The sequence below is a fragment of the Cervus canadensis genome, chromosome X (genome assembly GCF_019320065.1).
Source record: "Cervus canadensis isolate Bull #8, Minnesota chromosome X, ASM1932006v1, whole genome shotgun sequence".
In the NCBI taxonomy this organism is placed as follows: domain Eukaryota; kingdom Metazoa; phylum Chordata; class Mammalia; order Artiodactyla; family Cervidae; genus Cervus; species Cervus canadensis.
Genome location: NC_057419.1, coordinates 101,778,585 through 101,802,999, shown reverse-complemented (window position 1 = coordinate 101,802,999; position 24,415 = coordinate 101,778,585). Strand labels below are relative to the sequence as shown.

Below are 24,415 nucleotides of genomic sequence, written 5' to 3'. Positions count from 1 at the left end.
AAGATGTCCCCTAGTCGCACTGAACAAGGCAACACAGGGCAGGGCGATGGGGCTTCAGGCAGAGCACTGGAGTGTCAGTGGCTGAGCCAGGGCAGTCTGGGGCTTTGAGAAACTGGATTCCTTCTCTGGGACGTGATTGTGATGAGGCTGGGTGGTGGCAGCCCTCAGACTTGCAGACAGTGTGTCTTTGGGGTGATGGGAAATTCTGAAATGGATCACTGCTGTGAGGTATCCTTTTGCATCTTGGATAAAGCCCAGAGAGATCTCTTTCTGGGCAGGAAGGAAGGGGTCCTGGCTCTTGTCGCACTGCTGTTGATCACAGGGGAGAAGGAGGTGATTTCATACCCCATATCTGCTAGGAATCCTGTAGAACTCCTTCGCACTCCCTTGAAGTGGTGCCCAAGAAATACATGGAAGTACCCTCTTTTTCCTGGTCCATGGGATGTGGAACCCAAGGTGTTAATTAGCTTTAAATTATCTTGATTGTAACTGGCCATCATAATCAAGGAGTCAACCTTCATTGGGGTTGCAATGAAGGAAAATCATGGTTTGGATGGAAGACCAGCTGAGGCAGAGGCAAAGAGTGGTTCTTGCTTCTATTTCCTAGAGCAGCTTGGATCCTGCTGGAACAGTCCTCCACACCCAAATTTAACAGGTTCTCTTACTGGAAATGGGGCTTACCGGGTAGCTCAAATGATGAAGAATCTGCTTACATTGTGGGAGACCTGGGTTCGATTCCTGGGTCAGGAAGATCACCTGGAGAAGGGCATGACAACCCACTCCAGTATTCTTGCCTGGAGAATTCCATGGACAGAGGAGATTGGCAGGCTACAGTCCATGGAGTTGCAAAGAGTCAGACACAACTGAGCAACAAACACTATGGTCTAAGTAGAAAAGTTTCTTAGTTTTATTTATGAAACATCCTGTTTGGCTGATTAACTATTCCACATCCTATTGAGGGTCATATTCTCTGACATGCCTGGACCACAAATCAGCCAACCCCATCCCACAGTGGAGAGTAGAAGAGTGTCTGGGGGCAACAGTGTGAGAGATTCCTGCCCCGCCATCACAGTGCAAACAGCTACCAGGCACTGGCAGCTGCATCCCGTCCCTCGGGTGCATTCTGAAGCCCAACACATGGGCTTCTCAAACCGGCTGGCTTCACAGGAGAACTGAGACCACGGGGTTTGGGATCTTCCCAGGCCCACGTGCTAGTGAGGGATGAGGTGGGCTCAGAGCCCTGGTTTCAATTCCTCTGGAGCCCCCGCCCTTCCCGCCCACCCTAGGCCACAGGCTGACCTTCCGACTTCTCACACCTTCCTCTTCTCAGTGCTACACGATGCCTCTGAGGTGACAAAAAGTAGACCCATGGAAGGAAGGGGATGAGGAGAATCAGAAGCACTGTGGGGCTGCTCTGGGGTTTGCTGAGAACTGACTCTGCCGGGGGCCGGCCTCTCTGTCCAATCCCAGCGCCTCCCGCCTAAGGGCGGAGCCCTGTCCCTGCTGCTGCCATGGGGCCCCCCTGCCCAACTGGCCCCCAGCCAGGCTGACCAGCTCCTCACCGAGGAGGAGGGAGGGAGGGAGGGTCTGACCTTATGGCCCCGATGCCCACTGGGATAAGGCCCCTACAGGAGCCTCCTCTGATACAAGAGGAAAGATAACACGACACCCAAAGCTCCAGGTCTCCCCAGCCCCAGCAATGGAGGGGAGCAGCTGGAGGGCCTCTGAGCTGAGGACACCGGGGCAGGGACGCCAAGCACAGGGGCAGGAGATGAGGCTGAGAAAGGCAGGCCTTGGATGTCATGAGGGCTTGTGTGTGCACAACACGGGTGTCATGAGCCAGAGCTGAGAAAACTCCTCAGTGCCATGCAAACCCACTGCCAGGGCCCATGTGGTGCCTGGAGGAGGGGGACTAGAAAAGGCAGCTCCCTCAGGACCCAGGGATGAGGAGGGGCCCTGAGTAGGGTGGGGGTGGGGGCAGGAAAGGCCACCTAGTCAGGCTGCCACAGGTATCACAGTCTTTGGTCCCCTTTAGAGGAGCCACCAGGGGCCTCCACCAACAATCATAGCCTCCAGGGTCATGTCCCAGTCAGATGAACCAACCTGAAGGAATGCTTTGTCAACCTGTTTAGGAGCTCAAAGGCAAGGGAGCAAGCAGAGGTCAAGGCCTGCGAGCTCCATTCTAGCCGCCAGACCTCAGACTGAAAGGCCCCTGGGCAAGCTTCTTCCATACCCTCTTAGCTCTCCCCTTTCAGACACTAGGCTGTGGCCCTCACACAGGGCAAAGACCCTGCTGAGTGGCAGAATTAGGGGGACACTGTCCCTAGGTACACTGCTCTAGGGTCCTCACACATGGGCCCTTCCAAGGTGCTGGTCTGTCCCCTACATGGTGATTTTGAAGAACAGTGGCCCACAAAGGTCAGAGAACATGCATCTCCAAACCCACTGCCCTATTACCCATGTGTGGTGAAGACAGGTGACTTTCACTGGGGTTTCGTCCAGTCCCACACCCAGACTCTCATCTATTTGCAAATACAGGCAGACGGGGACTTCTTTGGTCACATCTAGCTCAACAATTTAGACATGTCCCTGGCAGTGTGTGTAAAGGAGGCCCCTTGAAAAGCGCCTAACCTGTGAGCCAACAAAATCGTTCTATGTACCTGCCATCTGGGTAAGGGAGATCAGGTCCACAGTGGTGGTGGGGACAGGGGCAGGGGCAAAGAAGATCAGAGCTTGCCTCACAGAAGACCAGTGAAGTGCTTATTTTCAACAGAACAGGCTGTACCTTCAGCCCCCGCTCAAGTCCTTCAAAGGGCAGGTATCCACAGAGACCTAATTTGGATGTGGCAGGCCAGGAAAAGGGGTAGCAGAAGCCCAACCAACCCATTGACAAAAGTAAACAGTAATTTTGAGGCAGCCTCCAGGGAGCCTGAATTCGAGGCTCTGGGCGGGGGATAAGAAAAGCACACACACAGGTGTTGCCAAAGTGAGGACTCTAGGGTCATGAGAGCAGTCTTTATGGGAAGAAATGGAAATTGAAGACAGCAGCCTGTGATCTGCAGTGGGATGGCATCTGGGGGTGGGCAGAGCTCGGGAGGCTGCAAGCTCAGCAGAGCACCTGGCTGGGCCCTCCTACAGGGCATCCTGAGGAGTCTGTGTCTCAGGTGCTTGGGGAACAGTCAAGTGGAACGTGAGGTCCCTCCACTGTCCTCGAGCGCAGCCCTACTCTGGGGAGAGCTCAGCCTGGGTGGCAGTGGTGGCAGGACAACAGGACTCTGACTTTGGGGCCATCTGAGTGGGACAGACCAACCGGCAGCACCAGCCAGAAGACAACAAAGCCAGAAGAGGGGCAAGGCCATGGGTGGTGGGGTGGGGAAGTGGGACCACCAACACAATCTAGGCTAACCAGCCTGCTGTGGATCCCATCTTCTGGGAGGGACAGTTCCCAGGGGCCCATCTGACCCCTGGGATCTCTCTCAGTGGTAGCCAAGCCAGGACTTGCCAAGGCCTGGCCCTTAAGCAAAAGCCAGCCACAGGCCTGCCCATTGGTAGGGAGGGGCGTGGGGCCAGGGGCACATTTGTCAACCCATCTAGGGCCTGGCCCCCTGAAACAAGGTGCCTGGCAACAGATGGGAACCTTTGCAAGCACCCTGAAACAAACTTTTCTGTACTTTCAGACAAGAGACCAGCTGGGGATGCCATCTCTGTCCCCAGAGATCGGGCACACAGACCCCCTTCCCCTACACGGGGCCAGGGCTGCCTCTCCACATCACCTCTGTGACATCATGAAACAGTTAAGGAAGCTGGCCACTTAATTGGCTGCCTGGCCCATGACCCAGATTCTAGAATGTCCAGAGAGTATTTATGGGGCACCCGAACCCTGGCCTGAGCCCCTTCTGCCCTGCGCATTCACTGCTGGGGTAGAGAATGCTCCTGAGCTAGACTGGCTCCATGGCTAGTCAGAGTTCCCACGAGTCACACACAGCCCTGCTGGCCCCATTAACTTATGGGGAGCCCACAACAGGGGACCCCTGTGATTCCTCCTCAGATCTAATTATTGATTCAGGGGAGGCGTTGGAGAAACAGGGTGACCAACCTGAGAGCCCCGATCCAGGCCTCCATGACAATCTGCCCCCACAGGGCCCAAAGCCAGAAATGGCCAACAAGGAAGAGAACAACGCCGTCCTCGGGCTGTCCTTCCCCAGGAAGCTCTGGAGGATCGTGGAGGATGCGGCCTTCACCTCTGTGCGCTGGAATGATGAGGGAGACATGGTGGTCATCGAGGCAGATCTCTTCCAGACAGAGGTCCTCCAGCGCAGAGGTGCGGACCAGATCTTCGAGACAGAAAGCATCAAGGGCTTCATCCGTGAACTGAACCTGTACGGTTTCAGTAAAATCCGCCCTTCGTGTCACTCTGCAGGGAAGAAGATGATGGTAATGTAGAGAGTCCTTCTGGGGAGGCTAGACTTCTGGGGAGTGCTGGACGGGTTTCATTTCCCAGGGGAATGCTGTTCTCGTGAGAGGGTGGTTAAGGAAAGAGGAGAACACAAGGTCTGTCTTGTTCCACCACCCCCCTTAGACAGGATCCACAGGGGTGACTCCAGACCCTGAGGGGCCACTGAATGTCAGGGACCGCCAGGAACACCTCAAGTGAGGATGGCCCCGGGGCAGCTCTAGGGAGCAACATGCTAAGGCCTCATAACCTGCCAGAATGAAGAGACTTTGTCTCTATACATAGGCATAGCCAGGATGGTCATGGGGAAGAGGGCGGCGAGGAAGGCTTCTTCTCCCCCTTGCTGTCTAAAGTGATTCATTTCCTTTCAGATCTATCGCAACTCCAATTTTCAGAGGGACAAACCTCTCCTCCTGCAGAACATCCCAAAGAGAAAGAAGCGAGTGATGTCAACCAGACACTCTCCTCAACTCCATCACAACCAGCGCACCCAAGAGGTGGGCAAGAAAGTCCAGAAGGGAACCCCACCTGCTCGCAGAACCCCCAGGCGACGATCATCTGGGCTCTTTCGCATTTGCTCTATGTGCGGTGTAGCCGGGCAGGCCAGGGTAAAGCATCTCCGCAGCAAGCAGGGTGGCCCCAGTGGAAAGGGCACGTCCAACAGTGCCATGTCTGTACGCCCAGCTACTTCTGGGAGGAAGAGTACTGGGAAAATGCCCAAGAGCCCCCCAGATTATGATTCAGTGATGGCTCTGTACAACACCTGTTACTCCATGCTGATGGCAGCCCTTGCCGGCAGAGCCCCAAACGAGGCCTCTGAGGCAGAGTAGGAGCAGGGAGAGCTCTCAGAGGTCCTCTGTGAGCAGGTCAAGGACAAGCCCCATCCCTGACCTCTCAGGTTCCTGGGGACACTCCAAAGTACTCTCTTGTAATCAGAAATCGGTTTTTGGCTCTAATAAAGAGGTGCAAAACTACACATGAGTAAATAAAGAATTGAATGAGAATGACCAGCCTGTGTTCTTTCTGTCTGTTCACACTATTCAAATGGCACAGGGTGAGCCAGATGAGGCTGGAAGCCCACGCCCCATGCAGGCTTCAGTCTGGTCCACGTGGTCCCTTTTCAACGGAAGCAGCAGCATTTCACATGCTCGGCCAAGGGTTTGGCTCACTAGCTGAGTGCTGAAGCCAGCCCAGGATGGGCTGGTCACTGGGTCTTGCCTGCTGCTCAGCAGATGGCTCAGCTGGGCTCCTGACCTTGGGGGTGTCACCTTCCATGAGTCATGCACCCTGAAGCAGAAGGGACTCTTCCTGGGTCCCCAAAGATGCCACAAGTTTCTGCTCAGCAGCTGAGCATCTCCAGCTGTCGATCCAGGGGCCTCCCCCAAAGAGGCTGACCAGAAAGCAGGGTCACCCCACCCTCCAAGGGCCTTGCAAACACATGACCCCAAACCCAAAGACAAGTACAAGCTTTCCACAAGGTGAACACCAGCCCTTGTCGCTCTGCCCTCACAGGTATATTTAGGAGCCTGTCTTTGGACATGAGGCAGCCAGGCACCATGTCCAACATACATGCTTTGTGAGCCAAGGGACACATTAGAAAAGGGCAAGGGTCACCTGCAAGGACAAACTGCAGCCTATTTCTGGGCCTGCGGGCATCTCTGCCTGCCGACACTCAGCCAAGCCCCCAGCCTTCCCCATCACCCTCTGGTCACTGTTCCAACATCGGGGAGTTTGGACCAGAACAGAGAGGGAAAAACACTAAGCGGTTTCCTAACAACACATTTCTCTCAACCACCCAGACACAGCAGGGCCAACACGAGTGGCAATGCCCTCTTATCATGAAGGTCAAAGTCCTGGAGACTCACGCTGAGTTCCAAGCAGCACCACACGAGGTGTGTCCCAGACCCCCAACCTGCACCAAGCTGGCAGCACACCCAAGGGTGGGGCCAATTCAGACGGAACTAGACGGGCACGTACAGGGCGCAGCGGTGACTGGACAGTGTCACCATGTGCAGGTCTCTTGGTCACCTTCCTCTCAAGAGCCCAACCTGGACAGGTCTTCTGCCCAAAGGGGGTCAAGTGCTCGGCGATGTCCACCTGGAAGATGTCCTTTCCGCCCCTCCCAGGGATGGGCTGCAGCAGCCGGTGGGGCTTGGCAAGCACAGTCAGGTCCTTCTGGAGAAGGTTGGGTAGCAGGGCTTGGTCATCCAGCTCCTCCAGCTCCTCTACCACATCGGGATCTAGGTTTTCTGGGCACAGCAAAGTGTCCCCAATTTCCACAAGACCTATGTGCAAAGACAGGACACAGAAGGAGAACAAGGTGATTCAGAGTCATGCCTGCTGGAGACTAAGACCATATCATGGAGGAAACCTGAGGTGAACTGGGTCTTCTGGATGAGCATTTTCACATGGGCTCACCTTGGTGAAAGGAATTCGGTGCGAAGCCAAGCCAGTGAGGGAGCGAAATGAAAGGGAGAGGCCTGGTGCTCCACAAACCCACCAGGCCACGGGCAGCTCTCAGTCTGACCACTGCAGGCCACAGGGACAGAGCAGGAGGGCTCTGGTGGGAACCAGCAGACATCAGGTCCCCAAGGGATTTACCAGCAGAGAAGTGCTGCTTTGGGGCCTTACCCCTGGGGAGTCAGGGGGCTTGCTCAGGCCTGGCTGCTGGCAGTGTGGGTATTAAACCCAGGCTGGGTGCTTTAGTGACTCTCATGGTCTCTGTCGGGCACACAGACACACGTGGGGACACACACACACACACACACAAAGTGCCATGTGCAGACCTGGATCCGCCTCTGCTCAGAGCATAAATGGGGACTGAGGCCAGGGAGGTGGTCAGGCACCTCATGCCATTGTCTCCCAGCCAAGGGACCCTCACTGTCCCTCTGAAGAAATCTCAGCCCCTCCCCCACCAACTGGTTCAACAGAAAACAAACGAACACAAACAAACGATCATTTTGGAAAGCAAGCTGAGATCCAGGGCAGCACCGGGGGGCATGCAGGCAGTGTAGGGCAGGGCCTCACTTGCCCGCGATCACTCTAAGGCCGAACTTGTCCCTGTCCTGCAGCAAGGCCTGAATCTGGGCGGGGCTAATCCCCAGCCTCTGCTCCAGCAGCTCCTTTCAGGCCACATCCACCCAGTCCCAGTGTGAGTGTGGACGGCCAGGGTACAGTGCCAGTGGTCACATAGCACAGGCCGCCACTGCCTCTCCAGGGGCTTGACACCGTTTAAGATGAAACCGGCAGAAGGCTGTCAGAAGGACAGACAGCTGAACTTCACCTCCCGGAGCTCCCAGGGCCTCATGAGGCTGCGGATACACAGAATCACAAAGGTCAGGAGCCTGACACAGCAGCCTCCAAGCTCACAGCCTGTGCTGGACCTCAGCCCCACATGGCCGAGCATCCTCCAAGCCGGCTGACACAGAATGTGGGGGGGTCAGAGAGGTCTGGCTCTTTCCATCTGTCTCCACACAGTCCACTGATAGGGGGGTGGTGACCCAGAGGACCCATCCATCACTCGCAATCTGTGGGGAGGTCAGCAAGGAGGAGGGCAGGACAGCGGGAGAGAGGCACGTGGTGAGTTCCAAGTCACAGGGCACCAAAACCTTGGAAGCACTGAGGAGGGAGGGTGGGTTCCCTGGCTTCACAGTGCAGTGACCGGGCTCTGGTTCTCTCCCAGTATAGACGGGCACTGTCCTGGGCTTGGCTTCCCCCACCCCCAGCCCCCACCCCCAGCCCCCACCCCATCCTTCAGCTCCTGTGCCTGTGCCCATCCCTGCCATTCCAGGCATCCCTGGAAGTGCCAGGGCTCATGATGAGGACCTTGAGAGAGGACACAGGGCATCCCAGGGTCCCAGAACCTGCTGTCATCCCAGGGCAACTCTGGTGGCTGCATGAGCACAATGTCTCAGGGACAATGGAGACTTGATGTAAGGGGCAGGACCTCAGAGACTGGAGAGGAGATTCTTAGGTTCTGAAGCAGTTTAGGTGAGGACCCGGAGGGAGAACTTAGGGGACCCCTCAAGAGGAGACTTTTAAGTTGCCTGTGTCAGACCATCCTGGGTCTGACCTTTCTCAGCCAAGGCCCATGGTCCCGATCTGTTCCCCTGTGTCACTCCTGTCTGTGGTTTGATCCCAGGCATCATGCTTGTGGTCGAGATGAGTGACCCGAGTAAGCCAAGCAAGGCCAAGGAAGACCTTCAGGACCCAGGCGAGGTCCAGGGCCCTGTGGAGGTGTAGCTCTTGGGGTTTGAGGCAGCAGAGGCTGCATCCCCCTCAGCCTCCTCTGCCCCTGGGGAGGGCAGCCACTCTGCCTGCTGTGAGTTTCTGCGGGGTTCGCAAGCCTAGGCAGAGACCAGCAAGTGGCAAGTCATGGTGTTTCTGCTCAGAGTCAAACAAAGTACTTTGGGGGCCTTCCCACCCCTGTCTGCAGTGTGGCAAGGGAGGAGGAAAAGGGGGCCTGAGTCAGAGCAGCAGCCAGGTGATCCTTCCCTCTGTGATTGAAGACTGAATGGATAGCCTCCTCAGAAGTGAGGGCCTGGGCCAGTTGGCAGAACTGCTGTGTAGCAACTTTGGGTTCCTGATCTCTACGATGACATGGAGATTCATCTCTGTTTTCTTTAGAAAATTTCCACACTTTGATAGTTTAACAGAAGGCTAAATAACCTTTAATGTCCTAGTTTGTGAATGATGAGGATCAAAATGTGTTTGTGGTTACCCAGTTCAAGTACAAGAGTTTTGCTCTTTTGTAAAAGAGATTGGGCACTCTTCCATTTTAATTTGTGACCCTGAAAGGGATACATTGGAATTGGAATTAGAACTGTTTTGGAAACATGAGCTTACTTAGCAGCAATATTGATGGGGAGAGATTTAGATAATAATAAAGGTGATCATAGTGAATTCACGTTACTGCCCTTTTTGGGTATCAGTCTCAAAAACTAAGTTATCCCTGTTTATTTGGATTTGTCTGGGTTATTTAAGGGCATAGCAGACAATTAGTCTGAGCCCCGTGCCCACTGGCTCATTTATTCCGAAGACTTTTGCTGAGCCTCTGCTCCCTGACAGGCCATGTTAGCAGTCGGGAGACTAGGAGAAGCAGGACACCCCCCACTCCTACAGCGATGGTCTAGGAGCCAGAGTCACACGGGGAAGTTGGAGAGACATCCCCAGGTCCCACAGAGCAAGGCAACACAGAGCAGGGCTGTGGGGCTACAGGAGGGTTTGTGCTTGAGCCAGGGTGGTCTGGGGCTTTGGGAAGCTGGGTCCCTTCTGTGAGATGTGATTGTGATGAGGTTGGGTGGTGGCACCCTTCAGGACTGCATTGTGTCTTGGGGGTGATGGGAACATCTGAAATGGATCATTGCTGTGAAGTGTCCTTTTGCATCTTGGATAAAGCCCAGAGAGATCTCTTTCTGGGGCAGAAAGGAAGGGGCCCTGGCTCTTGTCACATTGCTGTTGACCACAGGGGCAAAGGATGTGTTTTCCACCCCATATCTGCTAGGAATCCTGCAGAACTTTGGTCACACTCCCTTGAAGTGATGCCCCTAAAAATCCATGGAACTGCCCTCTCTTTCCTGGTACCGAGGATCCAGAAACTAAGGTGTTATTGAGCTTTAAATGATCTCTTTTTGTAATTGGCCATTAATCAACAACTTGATCTTTGTTGGGGCTGCAATGAAGGAATTTAATGGTTTGGATGGAAGACAGGCTGGAACAGAGGCAAAGAGTGGTTCTTGCTTTTCCTGGAGCAGCTTTTTCCTGCTGGAACACTCCTCAACAACCAAATGTAACAGGCCCTCTAACTGGAAAAGGGGCTGCTGGGGTAGCTAAAAGGATAAAAATCTGCTTGCAATGCGGGAGACCTGGGTTCGAACCCTGGGTCAGGAAGATCGCCTGGGGAAGGGCATGGCAACCCACTCCAGTATTCTTGCCTGGAGAATTGCAAGGACAGAGGACACTGGTGGTCTACACAGTCCATGGAGTCTCAAAGAATTGAACACTACTGAGCTAATAACACTATGGTCCACCTGGAAAAGTTAACTAGTTTTATTTATGAATCATCATGTTTGGCTGATTAGCTATTCCGCATCCTATTGAAGTGCATATTCTCTGACATGGCCTGGACCACAAAGCAATCGGCCACTTCCCACAGTGGAGAGTGGAGGAGTGTCTGCAGGCAACAGTGTGAGAGATTCGTGCCCCACCATCACAGTGCCAACAAAGGCCAGGCCCTGCCAGCTGCACCGCGTCCCTCAGGCGTACCCTGCAGCCCAACACGTGGGGCTCCTCACACCAGATGCAGTGAGGGTGGGGAGCAGCTGGAGGGCCTCTGGGTTGGGGACATCGGAGCGGGAACGCCAAGGGCAGGGGCAGTAGAGCGAGGCTGAGAAGGGCAGGCCTTTGACGTCACGAGGGCTTGTGTGTGCACAATGCATGTGTCCTGAGCCACAGCTGACAAAACTACTTGGTGCCGCACAAACCCACTGCCAGGGCCCAAATGGTGCCTGGAGGAGGGGGACCAGAAAAGACAGCTTCCTCTGGACCCAGGGGGTGAGGAGGGGCCCGAGGTGGGGGAGCGGGGGCAAGAAAGGCCATCTAGCCAGGCTGCAACAGATACCACGGTCTTCGGTCCCCTTCAGAGGAGCCACCAGGGTCCCCCAGTGATGATCACAGCCTCTAGGGTCGTGTCCCAGTCAGATGAACCGACCTGAAGGAATGCTTTGTCAACCTGTTTAGCAGCGCAAAGGCAAGGGAGCAAGCACAGGTCGAGGCCTGCAAGCTCCATTCTGGTCTCCAGTCCTCAGGCTGAAAGGCCCCTGGGCGAGCCTCTTACACACCCTCTTAGCTCTCCCCTTTCAGACACCAGGCCATGGCCCTCACACTGGGCAAATGACCCTGCTGAGTGGCAGAACTGGGAGAACACTGTCTCTAGGGGGACAGTATCATAGGGTCCTCACACACACGGGCCTCTCCAAGGTGCTGGTCTGTTCTGTGATTTTGAAGACAAGTGGCCCACCAAGGTCAGAGGACACGCATCTCCAAACCCACTGCCCTGTCGCCCACGTGCAGTGAAAACAGGTGACTCTCACTGGAGTTTTGTCCACTCCCACACCCGGGCTCTCATCCATTTTCAAATACAGGTAGACGGGGGCTTCCTCTGGTCACATCTAGCTCAACAAGTCAGACATGTCTCTGGGAGTGAGTGTCTGTAAAGGACGCCCCTTGAATGGCACCTAACCAGTGCCAACAAAATCATTCGATGTACCTGCCATCTGGGTAAGGGAGAACAGGTCCACAGTGGTGGTGGAGACAGGGGCAGGGGCGGGGATCAGAGCTGGCCTTGGAGAGGACCAGTGAAATGCTTGTTTTCAATAGGACAGGCTGTACCTTGAGCCCCCGCTCAAGTCCTTCAAAGGGCAGGTATCCACGGACACCCAAGTTGGACACGGGAGGCCAGGATCAGGGGTAGCAGAAGCCCAACCAACCCATTGACAAAAGTAAACAGTAATTTTGAGGCAGCCTCCAGGGAGCCTGAATTCGAGGCTCTGGGCGGGGGATAAGAAAAGCACACACACAGGTGTTGCCAAAGTGAGGACTCTAGGGTCATGAGAGCAGTCTTTATGGGAAGAAATGGAAACTGAAGACAGCAGCCTGTGATCTGCAGTGGGATGGCATCTGGGGGTGGGCAGAGCTCGGGAGGCTGCAAGCTCAGCAGAGCACCTGGCTGGGCCCTCCTACAGGGCATCCTGAGGAGTCTGTGTCTCAGGTGCTTGGGGAACAGTCAAGTGGAATGTGAGGTCCCTCCACTGTCCTCGAGCGCAGCCCTACTCTGGGGAGAGCTCAGCCTGGGTGGCAGTGGTGGCAGGACAACAGGACTCTGACTTTGGGGCCATCTGAGTAGGACCTAGCAACCGACAGCACCAGCCAGAAGACAACAAAGCCAGAAGAGGGGCAAGGCTGGGGGCTGGGGTGGGGGTGTGGGGCCACCAACTCAGGCTAGGCCAAAACAGCCCGTTACGGACCCCATCTTCTGGGAGGGACACTTGCCAGGAGCCCATCTGACTCCTGGGGTCTCTCTTGTTGGTAGCCCAGCCAGGACTTGCCAGGACCTGGCCCTTCAGCAGAAGCCAGCCACAGGCCTGCCCATTGGTAGGGAGGGAGTGGAGCCAGGGGCATGTTTGTCAACCCATCCAGGGCCTGGCTCCCTGAAACAAGGGGCCTGGCCACAGATGGGAGCCTTTGCAGGAAACTTGAATGATACTTTTCTGTACTTTCAGACAAGAGACAAGCTGGGGACCCCATCTCTGTCTCCATCCCCCCCCTCCCCCACACTGGGCCAGGGCTGCCTCTCCACGTCACCTCTGGGACATCATGAAACAATTAAGGGGGCTGACTACTTAATGGGCTGCCTGGCCTGTGATACAGATTCTAGAATCTCCAGAGATTATTTACAGGGCACCCCGACAGTGGTCTGAGGCCCTTCTGCCCTGAGCATTCACTGCTTGGATAGAGAATGCTCCTGAGTTAGACTGGTTCCATGGCTAGTCAGATTTCCCATGAGGCACGTGCAGCCCTGCTGACCCCATCAACTGATGGGGATCCCACAGCAGGGGATCCCTGTGATTCTTCCCTAGATTCAAACGTAGATTCAAGGGAGGCTCTGGAGAAGCAGGGTGACCAACCCCGAGAGCCCCGATCCAGACCTCCATGACAATTTGCCCCCACAGGGCCCAAACCCAGAAGTGGCCAACGAGGAAGAAAACGATGCCATCCTAGGGCTGTCCTTCCCCAGGAAGCTCTGGAGGATTGTGGAGGATGTGACATTTACCTCTGTGCACTGGAACAATGAGGGAGACACGGTGGTCATCAGGGCAGATCTCTTCTAGATGGAGGTCCTCCAGCACAGAGGCACAGACAGGATCTTCGAGACAAACAGCGTGAAGAGTTTCATCCGTGAACTGAACCTCTATGGGTTCAGTAAAATCCACCCTCCAGGTCACTCTGCAGGGAAGAAGAGGATGATGGCAACATAGAAAGCCATTCCAGGGAGACTAGGCTAGACGAGCTAAGTGCGGACCGGTTTCATTTGCCAGGAGAACGTTTTTCTTGTGAGAGGGTGGCTAATGAAAGAGGAGAAAGCAGGGCCTGTCGTGTTCCATGAACCCCCTTAGACAGAACCTGCAGGGGTGACTTCAGACCCTGAGGGGCCACTTGATGTCAGGGAGGGCCAGTAACACATCAAGCGAGGAGCGACATGCTAGGGCCTCATAACATGCCAGGAATGAAGAGACCTTATCTCCAAACTTAGGCAAGGCCAGGACAGTGGTGGGGAGGAGAGCGGGGAGGAAGGGCTCCTATCCCCCACCATGGCAAAAGTGATTCATTTCCTTTCAGATCTATTGCAACTCCAATTTTCAGAGAGACAAGCCTCTCCTCCTGCAGAACATCCAAAGGAAAGATAACCTCAGAACAACTGCTCAGCCCACCACTGGTATAACAGCGACCCCAAAGAGAAAGAAGTGAGCGGTGGCAACCAGACACTCTCCTTGACTCCACCACAACCAGTGCATCCAAGAGGTGGGCAAGAAAGTCAAGAAGGGAACCCCAACTGCTCACAGAACCCCAGCCAGCACTCATTTGTGCTCTCTCGCCTTTGGTCTATCGGCAGTGTAGCCGGGTGGGCTGGGGGAAACCATCTCCCCAGTGAGCAGGGCGGCCCCAGTGGAGAGGGTACATCCAGCAATGCCATGTCTGTACACCAGCTACTGCTGGAAGGGACAGCCCAGGGGAACTGCCTGAGAGCCCCCCAGAGTACCCAGATTGTGAATCAGTGATGGCTTTGTACAACACCTGTTACTCCATCCTGACAGCGGCCCTTTCCATCATGGCACCAAACAAGGCCCCTGAGGCGGAGGAGGAGCAGGGAGAGTCCTCAGATTATGTGTGTCCTCTGTGAGCAGGTCAAGGACAAGCCCCATCCCTGAGCTCCCAGATTCCTAGGGAGACTCAAGAGCACTATCTTGTAATCAAAGATTGATTTCTGGCTCTAATAAAGTAAAGCAAAAGTCCACTGGACTAAATAAAGAATCGAACAAGAAGTGCAAGTCTGTGTTCTTTCTGTCTGCCCATGCTATTCACACACGGCACTGGGTGAGACAGATGAGGCTGGAAGCCCAGGCAGGCTTCAGTCCGGCCCTTGTGGTCACTTTTCACCTGAAGCAGCAGCATTTCACACACTCGGCCAAGGGTCTGGCACATAAGCCAAGCGTTAAGGTGAGCCCAGGATGGATTGGCCCTCGGCCACCATCTCCCAGCCCAGGTACCCTCGATGTCCTGAGCCACAGCTGACAAACACTCCTCAGCTCCCAAGCCCCATCCCTGCCCATGCTCCGAAGATCCCACATCTTAGCCCAAGACTGCTGAGGGCAGACCCATGCTAACCTGTCTTGCCTCGGCCCTGGGGCCACCCTGGACCTCAGACGGCCCTGCCAGGAGTCTTCCCCATGCCTTTGGGAGCCACCTTCCTCCCAGCCCTTCCTGCAGCACAGCCTCCATTGTCAGCAGATGCCCCGGCCCCTGCCCAGAACCTAGAGAAAGAACAAAGGAGAGCAGGAACTACTGGGACGGGCCCTCTCTGTGTCCTCAGCAGGGCCTGGGACAGCACCACACAGGGATCACAGAATTCAAACCTCAAATAACCTGCTAGGTTACTGTCACCTCATTCTGCAACTGAAGAGGTGCTAAGAGATAGAGAGATAACTCATGAAGTAGGGGAGCTGACCACACATACCTCCATTCTCACCTCTTTCCTTGTACCTGGAGGGGGGGTCCCTGTTCACTGAACGGGGTGAAGGCAGAAGAGCAGAGCCCCGGGCCTGAACCTCAGTAGGGTCTTAGCACTTGCAAGGGAGCTCTGTTTCTACGTCAATCTGAGGCTGGGGACAAGGTCCCAGACGAACCCACCCCAGGGCCTCCTGGGCCTTTCCTTCCCCAAACACAGAAGAGCCACAGTTCTCACAGGCCCATGAGGCCCCACGTGATCTGGTTCCTGCCCTGGCGGCCTGCTCTTGTTGCCCCTGGATTCACCCCCAGTAGCCATTAAGGCCATCCTTCCAACCCTGGAACATTCCAGTGTGTTCCTACCTCAGAGCCTTTGTAGGGTGTGAAGAGTCACATCGTGTTCCCTCAAATCCAGGTGCTGGAGTCTCAATCTCAAGTACCTCAGTGTGACCTTACAGACCTTACAGAAAGGCCTTCACAGAGTTGATGGAGGTCAAGTGAGCTGATTAGGATGGACCCTCCTCTAACAGGACAGCTGTCCCCATACAAAGGACAGATTTAAAGACAGACAGGCACACAGGAGAACTGGGGTGAAGAGAAAGGCAGAGCTCTCCAAGCCCAGACACGCCCACCATGGTCAACAACGCCCCGGAAGTGAGGGGAGAGAGATGGGACAGACTCTCTCCACAGCCCTCAAGAGAGCCAACGTTAGCCGACACCTTGACCTCAGCTGCCGGCCTCCTGAACCAACATAGTTCATAGTTTGAGCCACTTGGCTTGATCCTAACATGACTGCCGGCAAATGAAGACAGAGGGTCAGCTCTGTATGGAAATCTCTCCTCAGGGGCAAAGGGGGGAGTGGGGTCATGACTTCTCCAATACCAGCACCTCAGGCACACTCCTCCACATCTGCACATCTTCATGTCTCTGTTCTCACCGTTACACGGTTCTGTTTACACGTCCCAGTGATGGGGGTTCCACAAGTTACTGACTCTTCCCTCCTGATAGAAGGGAAGGGAAAACTCATTCTGCCAATACAGCCACTCGACATGACCACACACTCACTGCCTGAAGAGCCATACAGGAGGAGGCCCGGAACACAGGGCACACACCCAAGGTCCTGACACATGCAGCAAATGGCCTTCTGCAAAGGCTCCCCTGGGTCCACTCCTCTAACCACAGGAAAAGGTGCCATGTCCTCATGCACTGGGTGGCCCCGAGCATCATCATTCAGCTGAACCTTTGCCTACCTGCTGGGTGACAAAGGGTCACTCTCTTCATTGGGTCTGGGTTAATTACCATAGAGCCTGGTTGACCCCTGGGGCATGGCCATTGCTATGTCCTCTACTGGGGTATGTGACTGGATCCCAGGCTTGCCCAGTTTCCACCATTCAGTGTCTCAACCAATCCAACCCCTTCCTCCTGGGTGCCTCTAAATCTCACCTGCGTGGGTGGAATCCCTGAGCAAGAAGGGGCTGCAAGAGCTCCTACCTTTCGAAGCAGAGGGTGCCTGCTTGGTGGCCAGAAAAGAAAACCATCTTCCACCAGCTTGTCTGGGTATCTTCACCTGCACAAGGACCAGATGAACAGGGTGAAAATCACCTGTGACAAGACAGCAGTGTTGGACACCAAGCCACCATGGTTTTCTCCTTGGCAGGGGCCTCAGACCATGGGGACCTAGGAGGGCCCAACTGATGAGAAACACATGTACAGGTTCCCTCAGGGTGGGTTCTGCTCATCACAGCAGCTGGCCTATCCTCACATGGCTGGGACAGGGACCCCACAATGCCTCAGTCTGCAGCATAGAAACCCATCCCCCAGGAGTGATGGTGATTTATAGCCCAGGAAACTCTGCAAAGAACAAAAGAAAATGACTCCTCCCCTCACACTGCCACTCTGGAAGGATCCAGGGGCCGCCACAGTCAGTGGGCTGCCCTCCATGGACTCGTGGTTGGGCCCCACCAGGAGGGGAACCGCAGACAAGTAGCTGAGCCTGTATGGTCAGGCCCAGGTTGGAGCATATTGCAGCAGCCCACTGCTGGAGGGGATGTCCAGACACCAAGCTGTGGCCCACTGAATGGGTCCAGCTATTTAGTTTGTGAGACTGAGGAGCAGGGAGGGCAGTGTGGAGTGTGCATTGCCATCCCATACCCATGGTGAAGGACTTCAGTGAGTGGACTCTCGTGCATTCTAGGCTCTCCCAGCTCAAGACCGACTGACGAATCCTCGGGACTGGCACCGTGTCTCTTGCCCCTTGACCCCCTGTGCCCAGAAACCCCAGCCCATGGGGTCCTCCTGAAGTCGCTACAGAGTAAACTGGGTCTCTCATGTAGGTGTCAAGTTGACCCTAGATCTGGCAACCTGCACCCCTCTGGTGGTCCCACCTCCCTGCGTGGGTTCACCATCGCAGATCCCAAGGTCCCTTTGGGAGGGGCCGGGGTCGTTCCGGTGTCTGTTTGCTGTGGTCCTTCCCCCGCAGACCCGCCCATCCCCGTTCCTTGGTTCCGGATCTGAGAACTGGCTTTGGGGCCAAACCTGGATGAGGGACCTTGACCTTTTAATGGGGCAGCTGCCCTTAGCTTCAGTGTCATTTTGGATTGTACCTTGGTTGGTTGCCCATCCATTGAGCCCCCAGGAGGCCATGTTGTATTGACCACATGCCCTGCTCTGTAGGTTCAGCCTCCTGGGTGGCGGCAGCCCTCGTCTTGGCCCCTGGCTCCTGGCCACTCAGTGCAACACCACGACCTCTGCTGCAGTCTCTGAGCAGTGGGGACAGGGGGAGGGGGGTGTCATCTGTCTCCTCCATCACCAGCCCTGGCGAGCCCGGCCTGTGTTGCACAATGACTTTGCTCTCCTTGGTGGCAGGGCAGTAGGTGATCACCTCTTCCTGTGGTTCCTAGAGGGTCGTGCTGGTAGTGATTTGGGTTCTGCAGCAGATCAGGGGTGCTTTCTGGGATGGAGGGCACCTGTGATGAAGGAATCCAGTCCCATTTGCTCCCTTGGAGGTGGGGGGGGCACCAGCTCTTTATGGGATGTGGGGGGCGTGGGCTGTTGCCGCAGGCTCAGAAGTTCAGAGACATCTGGGGAATCCTGGTCTTCAGGGGCCTGCCTCCCGGTCTCCCTGGCCCTTGTGTCAGGGATGCAGGTTTTCCGAAGAGGACCTCAAATGCCAGTGGGTCAGGCCTGCCTTGGTGGAACGTTCAGTGTCTCTTAGGTTCAGCCACTCCTGTTGAATCCTGGGCCGATGTTTGTCCTGAAGCTTTGTCAGCTACTGGTAAGACCCTGGCATCCCCCTCACCCCTGCCTTGGTATTCACTGCCCTAATCCTAGGCTGGTCATCCCCCAACAGACAGCAAAGGAAAGAAGTCACTTCCCTCTATTCCTCCCATGATCCACATGCCTGGATCTTCTCACCTGCCAGGGAATTCCTCTCCCCCTGCCAGCTCAGCAAAAGTTATAGCAGCTGGGTTGTGACCTTGAGCCCAGGACTGAGTGCACACCGACTACCCCGAGGATGGCTCCTCATAACCTGTGGGGCAGGGGATGTCAACCCCATACCAAGGCCCTGTCTTGCCACCTCTCCTCGGACCACTCCAAGGCCAGCCTTCTCAGGATGGGTCCTTCATGAAGCTATTCCCGGGGGTGGGGTGGGGGGGAGTTGGTGCTGGAGGCTGGCTGGGGACTCACCACCAAGGGGACAGGGAGCAGGCAGGGTTGGGCAGGGCATCCCTGCACCTGCGATGTTGACCTGACAGTTCTTGCCAGCCTGTCAGGAGGTGCAGAGCACAGACAGGCATTGGAGGTGTCCACAGTGGGCCCCAGTGGTCGGGCCCTCACAGTGCCTGAGGCCTCATGATTGCTGTTGACCAAGAAGGAGAACTGACACCAGGAATTGGTGCCTGAGCAGTGGCTGTGTGTACACACAGGATGCCAAGTGCCTTTGCCTGGGTGGCACCACGCTCTGCCCTGCACTCAGCCTGGTGGGAGGGGCTCTTGGCGTCTTTTCCATCAGACAACTGCTGGGTTGGGCAGGAGAACTGCTTCCACTGTGCTGGCCACCTGGCCATCAGCTAGACCCAGCTAGACATCAGCTGTATAAGCACAGCTTGATGGGAGAGGGCAGGTCTGGGTGCCAGACCTCACAAGGCAAAGTACATTCAAGTCCAAGGATACCTGTCCTGCAAGAGCCCCCTCCACCGTGCAGGGCGTCAGGTCTCCACTCACCCCTGTATCACTCAGGGCTGGGATGTTGGGAGCCTGGACCACATCTTCCAGGCAGACCTGTAAAGCACAGAGCCTGAAACGAGGCAGAAGTTGGGGAGCATGAAGAGTGGGGAACCAAACACTGACTCACATCAAGGGACCGTGGAGGGTTTTTTAGATGGGGGTGTCGTCTGGACTGGGACTTGTAGTGAAGAGGGTCTCCTTGGATGGGAAATGGGAGAAGGGCCCCCATAGGGGTCAGATCCAAGGAGGGAACTGAGTCCAGGTGTGTAGCTGGAGCAAGGTCATGGGAAAGGGGCTGGGATACTAGCCTGGGTCCAACTCAGGGGCGACTCTAAGGCATCTGGCCTGTGTCCTGCGTACAGTTGATTAATGCCCTCACTTGCAGTTTTAAAGGCAAGCCATTGCCTCTCTGCCCAAGAAGAATTCATTGATTCAGTCATTTGGTTAGACAGTGATTTGACAAAGCTTTGTGTGCTCCCATACACAGGGTCAGGCAGCAGATAGACAAGAGGGGTGCACAGGTGAGTCAGGCGACCAGCATGGCTCTTTCCAGGACGAGCAGCTCTGGCAGCTGGTGCCTGTCCTCGCTGAACTGGGCATGGGCACTGTCTTCTGCAGGCTGACTTCTCCTGGCTTGTGTGGAGGTTTCCAATTCTTGTTCCTGACTTCAGAAAGAGGTTTAAAGAGATACTAGGTCTTTATGTCCTGAGAGTTATTGCCTGAATACTGGATGAGATGGTTAGATAGCATCACGAACTCAATGGACGTGAATTCGAGCAAACTCTGGGAGATGGTGAAGGACAGGGAATCTTGGCATGCTGCAGTCCATGGCGCCACAAAAAGTCAGACACGACTTAGCAACTGAACACACACAGAGGTGAGGGCATTGGTCCCAGATTCTCCTGGCCCCCAGCGGAAGGTTGATTTGCCCCTATGGCGCCCAGTGTCCCCTAGGCTGAGCAGAGTGACTGCTGCTAATGCATTGTGCAGAGAAGGAAGACGTGGTGCAGGTTTGCCCAGACCAACTCCCCAGTGGCCTGAGCTGTGGCAGCTTCAAGTGCCAGTAAGAGTTTACCATTATGGGTCCCTCACTTACTGCCTCTGAAGGAGTAGTGCAGGCAGTGAAGACAAGATGATATGGGGAGGGTGGCCTTGGCCTGTTGTATTGCCCACCTAGTGTTCCCAAATGACACTTGGAGGAGGCTTTAGGAAAGGGGCCAGCTTTGTGTCTCAAATGAAACTAGCGTTTGACAGTAATGCGCTGCTTGCTTGTTGTGCCATCTGCTGGCCGGCTCTTCCAACTTCACTTTTTTTTTTTTTTTTTTTAAATTGAAGTATACATAGGGCTTCCCTTATAGCTCAGTTGGTAAAGATTCTACCTGCAACACAGGAGACCCCAGTTTGATTCCTGGGTTGGAAAGATCCCCTGGAGAAGGGAAAGGCTACCCACTCCAGTATTCTGGCCTGGAGAATTTCTTGAACTGTATGCTGTATATAGTTCATGGGATCGCAAAGAGTCGGACACGACTGAGTGACTTTCACTCACTTTCACATAGTTGATTAACAATGTTGTGTCCGTTTCTGGTGTACAGCAAGGTGATTTATATATATATATAAATGCATATATATATATATATATAAATTATATATATAAATATAAATGTTATATATATACATATATATAACACTTCCAGATTCTTTTCCATTATAGGTTATTACAGATATTGAGTATAGTTCCCTGTTCTATACAGTAGGACCTTATTTATATATTTTATACATTGTTGTTCTGTCTCTCAGTTGTGTCTGACTTTGTGACCGCATGGACTGCAGCACACCAGGCTTCCTTGTCTTTCACTCTCTCCCAGAGTTTGCTCAAACTCATGTCCACTGAGTCGGTGATGCCATCCAATCATCTCACCCTCTAGCACCCTCTTCTCCTTCTGTCTTCAGTCTTTGCCAGCATCAGGGTCTTTTCCAGTAAGTTGGCTCTTCACATCCGGTGGCCAAAATATTGGAGCTTCAGCTTTAGCATCAGTCCTTCCAGTGGATGTTCAGGGTTGATTTCTTTAGAATTGACTGACTTGGTCTCCTTGCTGTCCAAGGGACTCTCAAGATTCTTCTCCAGCACCACAGTACTACTATCTTATACATAATAGTGTGTATCTGTTAATTCCAAACTCCTAATTAATCCCTTCTCCTGTTTTTCTGCTTTGGTAGCCAAAAGTTAATTCTCTGAGTTTGTTTCTGCTTTTCAAATAATTTAATTTGTATCATCTTTTTAGATTCCACTATAAGCGATATCATAGAATATTTGTCCTTCTCTTTCTGACACACTCCACTTAGTATGATAATCTCTAGGTCCACCCATGTTTCTGCAAAAGGTATTACTCCATTATTTTTCATGGCTGAGTACTAATCCTGTGTGTGTGTGTGTGTGTGTGTGTACCACATCTTCTTTATCCATTTATCTGTTGATGGACATTTACATTGCTTCCATATCTTGGCTATTGTAAATAGTGCTGCAATGAATATTGAGATGCATGTATCTTTTCAAACTAGAGTTTTTGTCCTTTCCAGGTATATATTCAGGAGTGGGATTGCTGGATCATATGGCAGTTCTGTTTGTAGTTGTTTAAGGAACCTCCATACTGTTCTTCATATTGAGTGTACCAATTTACTTTTCCACCAACAGTGTACAAGGGTTCTCTTTTCTATGCACCCTCTCTAGCATTTAGTCTTTGTAGGTTTTTTTTTAATACTTTAATTTTGTTTTTATTTTATTTATTTTTTTCATTTATTTTTATTAGTTGGAGGCTAATTTACAATATTGTAGTTGTTTTTGTCATACATTGACATGATCAGCCATGGATTTACATGTATTCCCCATCCCGATCCCCACTCCCACCTCCCTCTCCACCCGATTCCTCTGGGTCTTCTGAGTGCACCAGGCCCGAGCACTTGTCTCATGCATCCAGCCTGGGCTGGTGATCTGTTTCACCCTAGATAATATACATGTTTTGATGCTGTTCTCTCGAAACATCCCACCCTCGCCTTCTCCCACTGAGTCCAAAAGTCTGTTCTGTACATCTGTGTCTCTTTTTCTGTTTTGCATATAGGGTTATCCTTACCATCTTTCTAAATTCCATATATGTGCATTAGTATACTGTATTGATCTTTATCTTCCTGGCTTACTTCACTCTGTATAATGGGCTCCAGTTTCATCCATCTCATTAGAACTGACTCAAATGAATTTTTTTAATGGCTGAGTAATATTCCATTGTGTATATGTACCACAGCTTCCTTATCCATTCGTCTGTTGATGGGCATCTAGGTTGCTTCCATGTCCTGGCTATTGTAAATAGTGCTGCAATGAACATTGGGATGCATGTATCTTTTCAAACTAGAGTTTTTGTCCTTTCCAGGTATATATTCAGGAGTGGGATTGCTGGATCATATGGCAGTTCTGTTTGTAGTTGTTTAAGGAACCTCCATACTGTTCTTCATATTGAGTGTACCAATTTACTTTTCCACCAACAGTGTACAAGGGTTCTCTTTTCTATGCACCCTCTCTAGCATTTAGTCTTTGTAGGTTTTTTGATGATGGCCATTCTTTCCAGTGTAAGATGATACTTCATTGGTGTTTTGATTTGCATTTGTCTGATAATTAAGAATGTTGAGCATCTTTTCATGTGCCCTTTGGCCATCTGTGTCTTTGGATAAATGTCTACTCAGGTGTTCTGACCATTTTTTTGATTGGATTGTCTTTTTATTTTTTTGCAGCTTCAGTTTTAATTAAAAGTGGTTGGTAATAAGAGCTTCCATGGAAGAAAGCTCCAGGCAGTGCTTGGAGGGTATGAATATAAAAATGAGGTGCTAAACCTAATATGTCAATACATTCTAAATTATTTCTTTCCCTTTTCCTCTTCTGACCATTTCTGCCTTCTTAATCTTTCTAACTTTCCCAAGGCATGGAGATGTCAGATATATAGCAATGGATATTAAAATGGATTCTTAACTCTCATTACCACAAAAATACAGCAACTGAATTTGCATGTTCCATGCCTTGAGCCTATAGCAGGAGCCCAGGCATTGGCACAGAAGCCCATCGTTTGTATCCCACGGGTCCGTGAGGGTAGATGGCTCCTTTTTTTTTTTTTTTTTCATTTATTTTTATTAGTTGGAGGCTAATTACTTCACAACATTGCAGTGGGTTTTGTCATACATTGACATGAATCAGCCATGGAGTTACATGTATTCCCATCCCGATCCCCCCTCCCACCTCCCTCTCCACCCGATTCCTCTGGGTCTTCCCAGTGCACCAGGCCCGAGCACTTGTCTCATGCATCCCACCTGGGCTGGTGATCTGTTTCACCATAGATAATATACATGCTGTTCTTTCGAAACATCCCACCTCACCTTCTCCCACAGAGTCCAAAAGTCTGTTCTGTACAATCTGTGTCTCTTTTTCTGTTTTGCATATAGGTTATCCTCCATTTTCTAAATTCCATATATGTGCATTAGTATACTATGTTGGATGCTTTAATCCTTCCCCCCTGGGGCTTAACTTCCTCTGTATAATGGGCTCCCAAGGTTTTTCATCCCCATCTCATTAGGGGACGATTCAAATGAATTCTTTTAAATGGGCTGCGTAATATTCCATTGTGTCTATGTACACAGCTTTCCTTATCATTCATCTGCTGATGGGCATCTAGGTTGCTTTCATGTCCTGGCTATTATAAACAGTGCTGCGATGAACATTGGGGTGCACGTGTCTCTTTCAGATCTGGTTTCCTCAGTGTGTATGCCCAAAAGTGGGATTGCTGGGTCCTATGGCAGTTCTATTTCCAGTTTTTTTTAAGAAATCTCCACACTGTTCTCCATAGCGGCTGTACTAGTTTGCATTCCCACCAACAGTGTAAGAGGGTTCCCTCTTCTCCACACCCTCTCCAGCAT

At 53.0% G+C, this 24,415-nt stretch overlaps 1 protein-coding gene and 2 pseudogenes across 1 annotated transcript; 2 read left to right on the top strand and 1 right to left on the bottom strand.

Moving 5' to 3' along the window:
- The first annotated feature begins 3,941 nt into the window (after positions 1 to 3,941).
- On the top strand, positions 3,942 to 5,283 carry LOC122434458 (heat shock transcription factor, X-linked member 3-like). The gene is made up of 2 exons (XM_043457847.1): positions 3,942 to 4,434; positions 4,825 to 5,283. The coding sequence occupies exons 1-2, from the start codon at positions 3,952 to 3,954 to the stop codon at positions 5,281 to 5,283; spliced, it is 942 nt and encodes a 313-aa protein (XP_043313782.1). The 5' UTR covers positions 3,942 to 3,951.
- A 1,015-nt stretch (positions 5,284 to 6,298) lies between these two features.
- LOC122435678 lies at positions 6,299 to 7,859 on the bottom strand (annotated as a pseudogene).
- Positions 7,860 to 12,992: 5,133 nt separating this feature from the next.
- Positions 12,993 to 14,439, top strand: LOC122434457 (annotated as a pseudogene).
- The last annotated feature ends 9,976 nt before the right edge of the window (positions 14,440 to 24,415 follow it).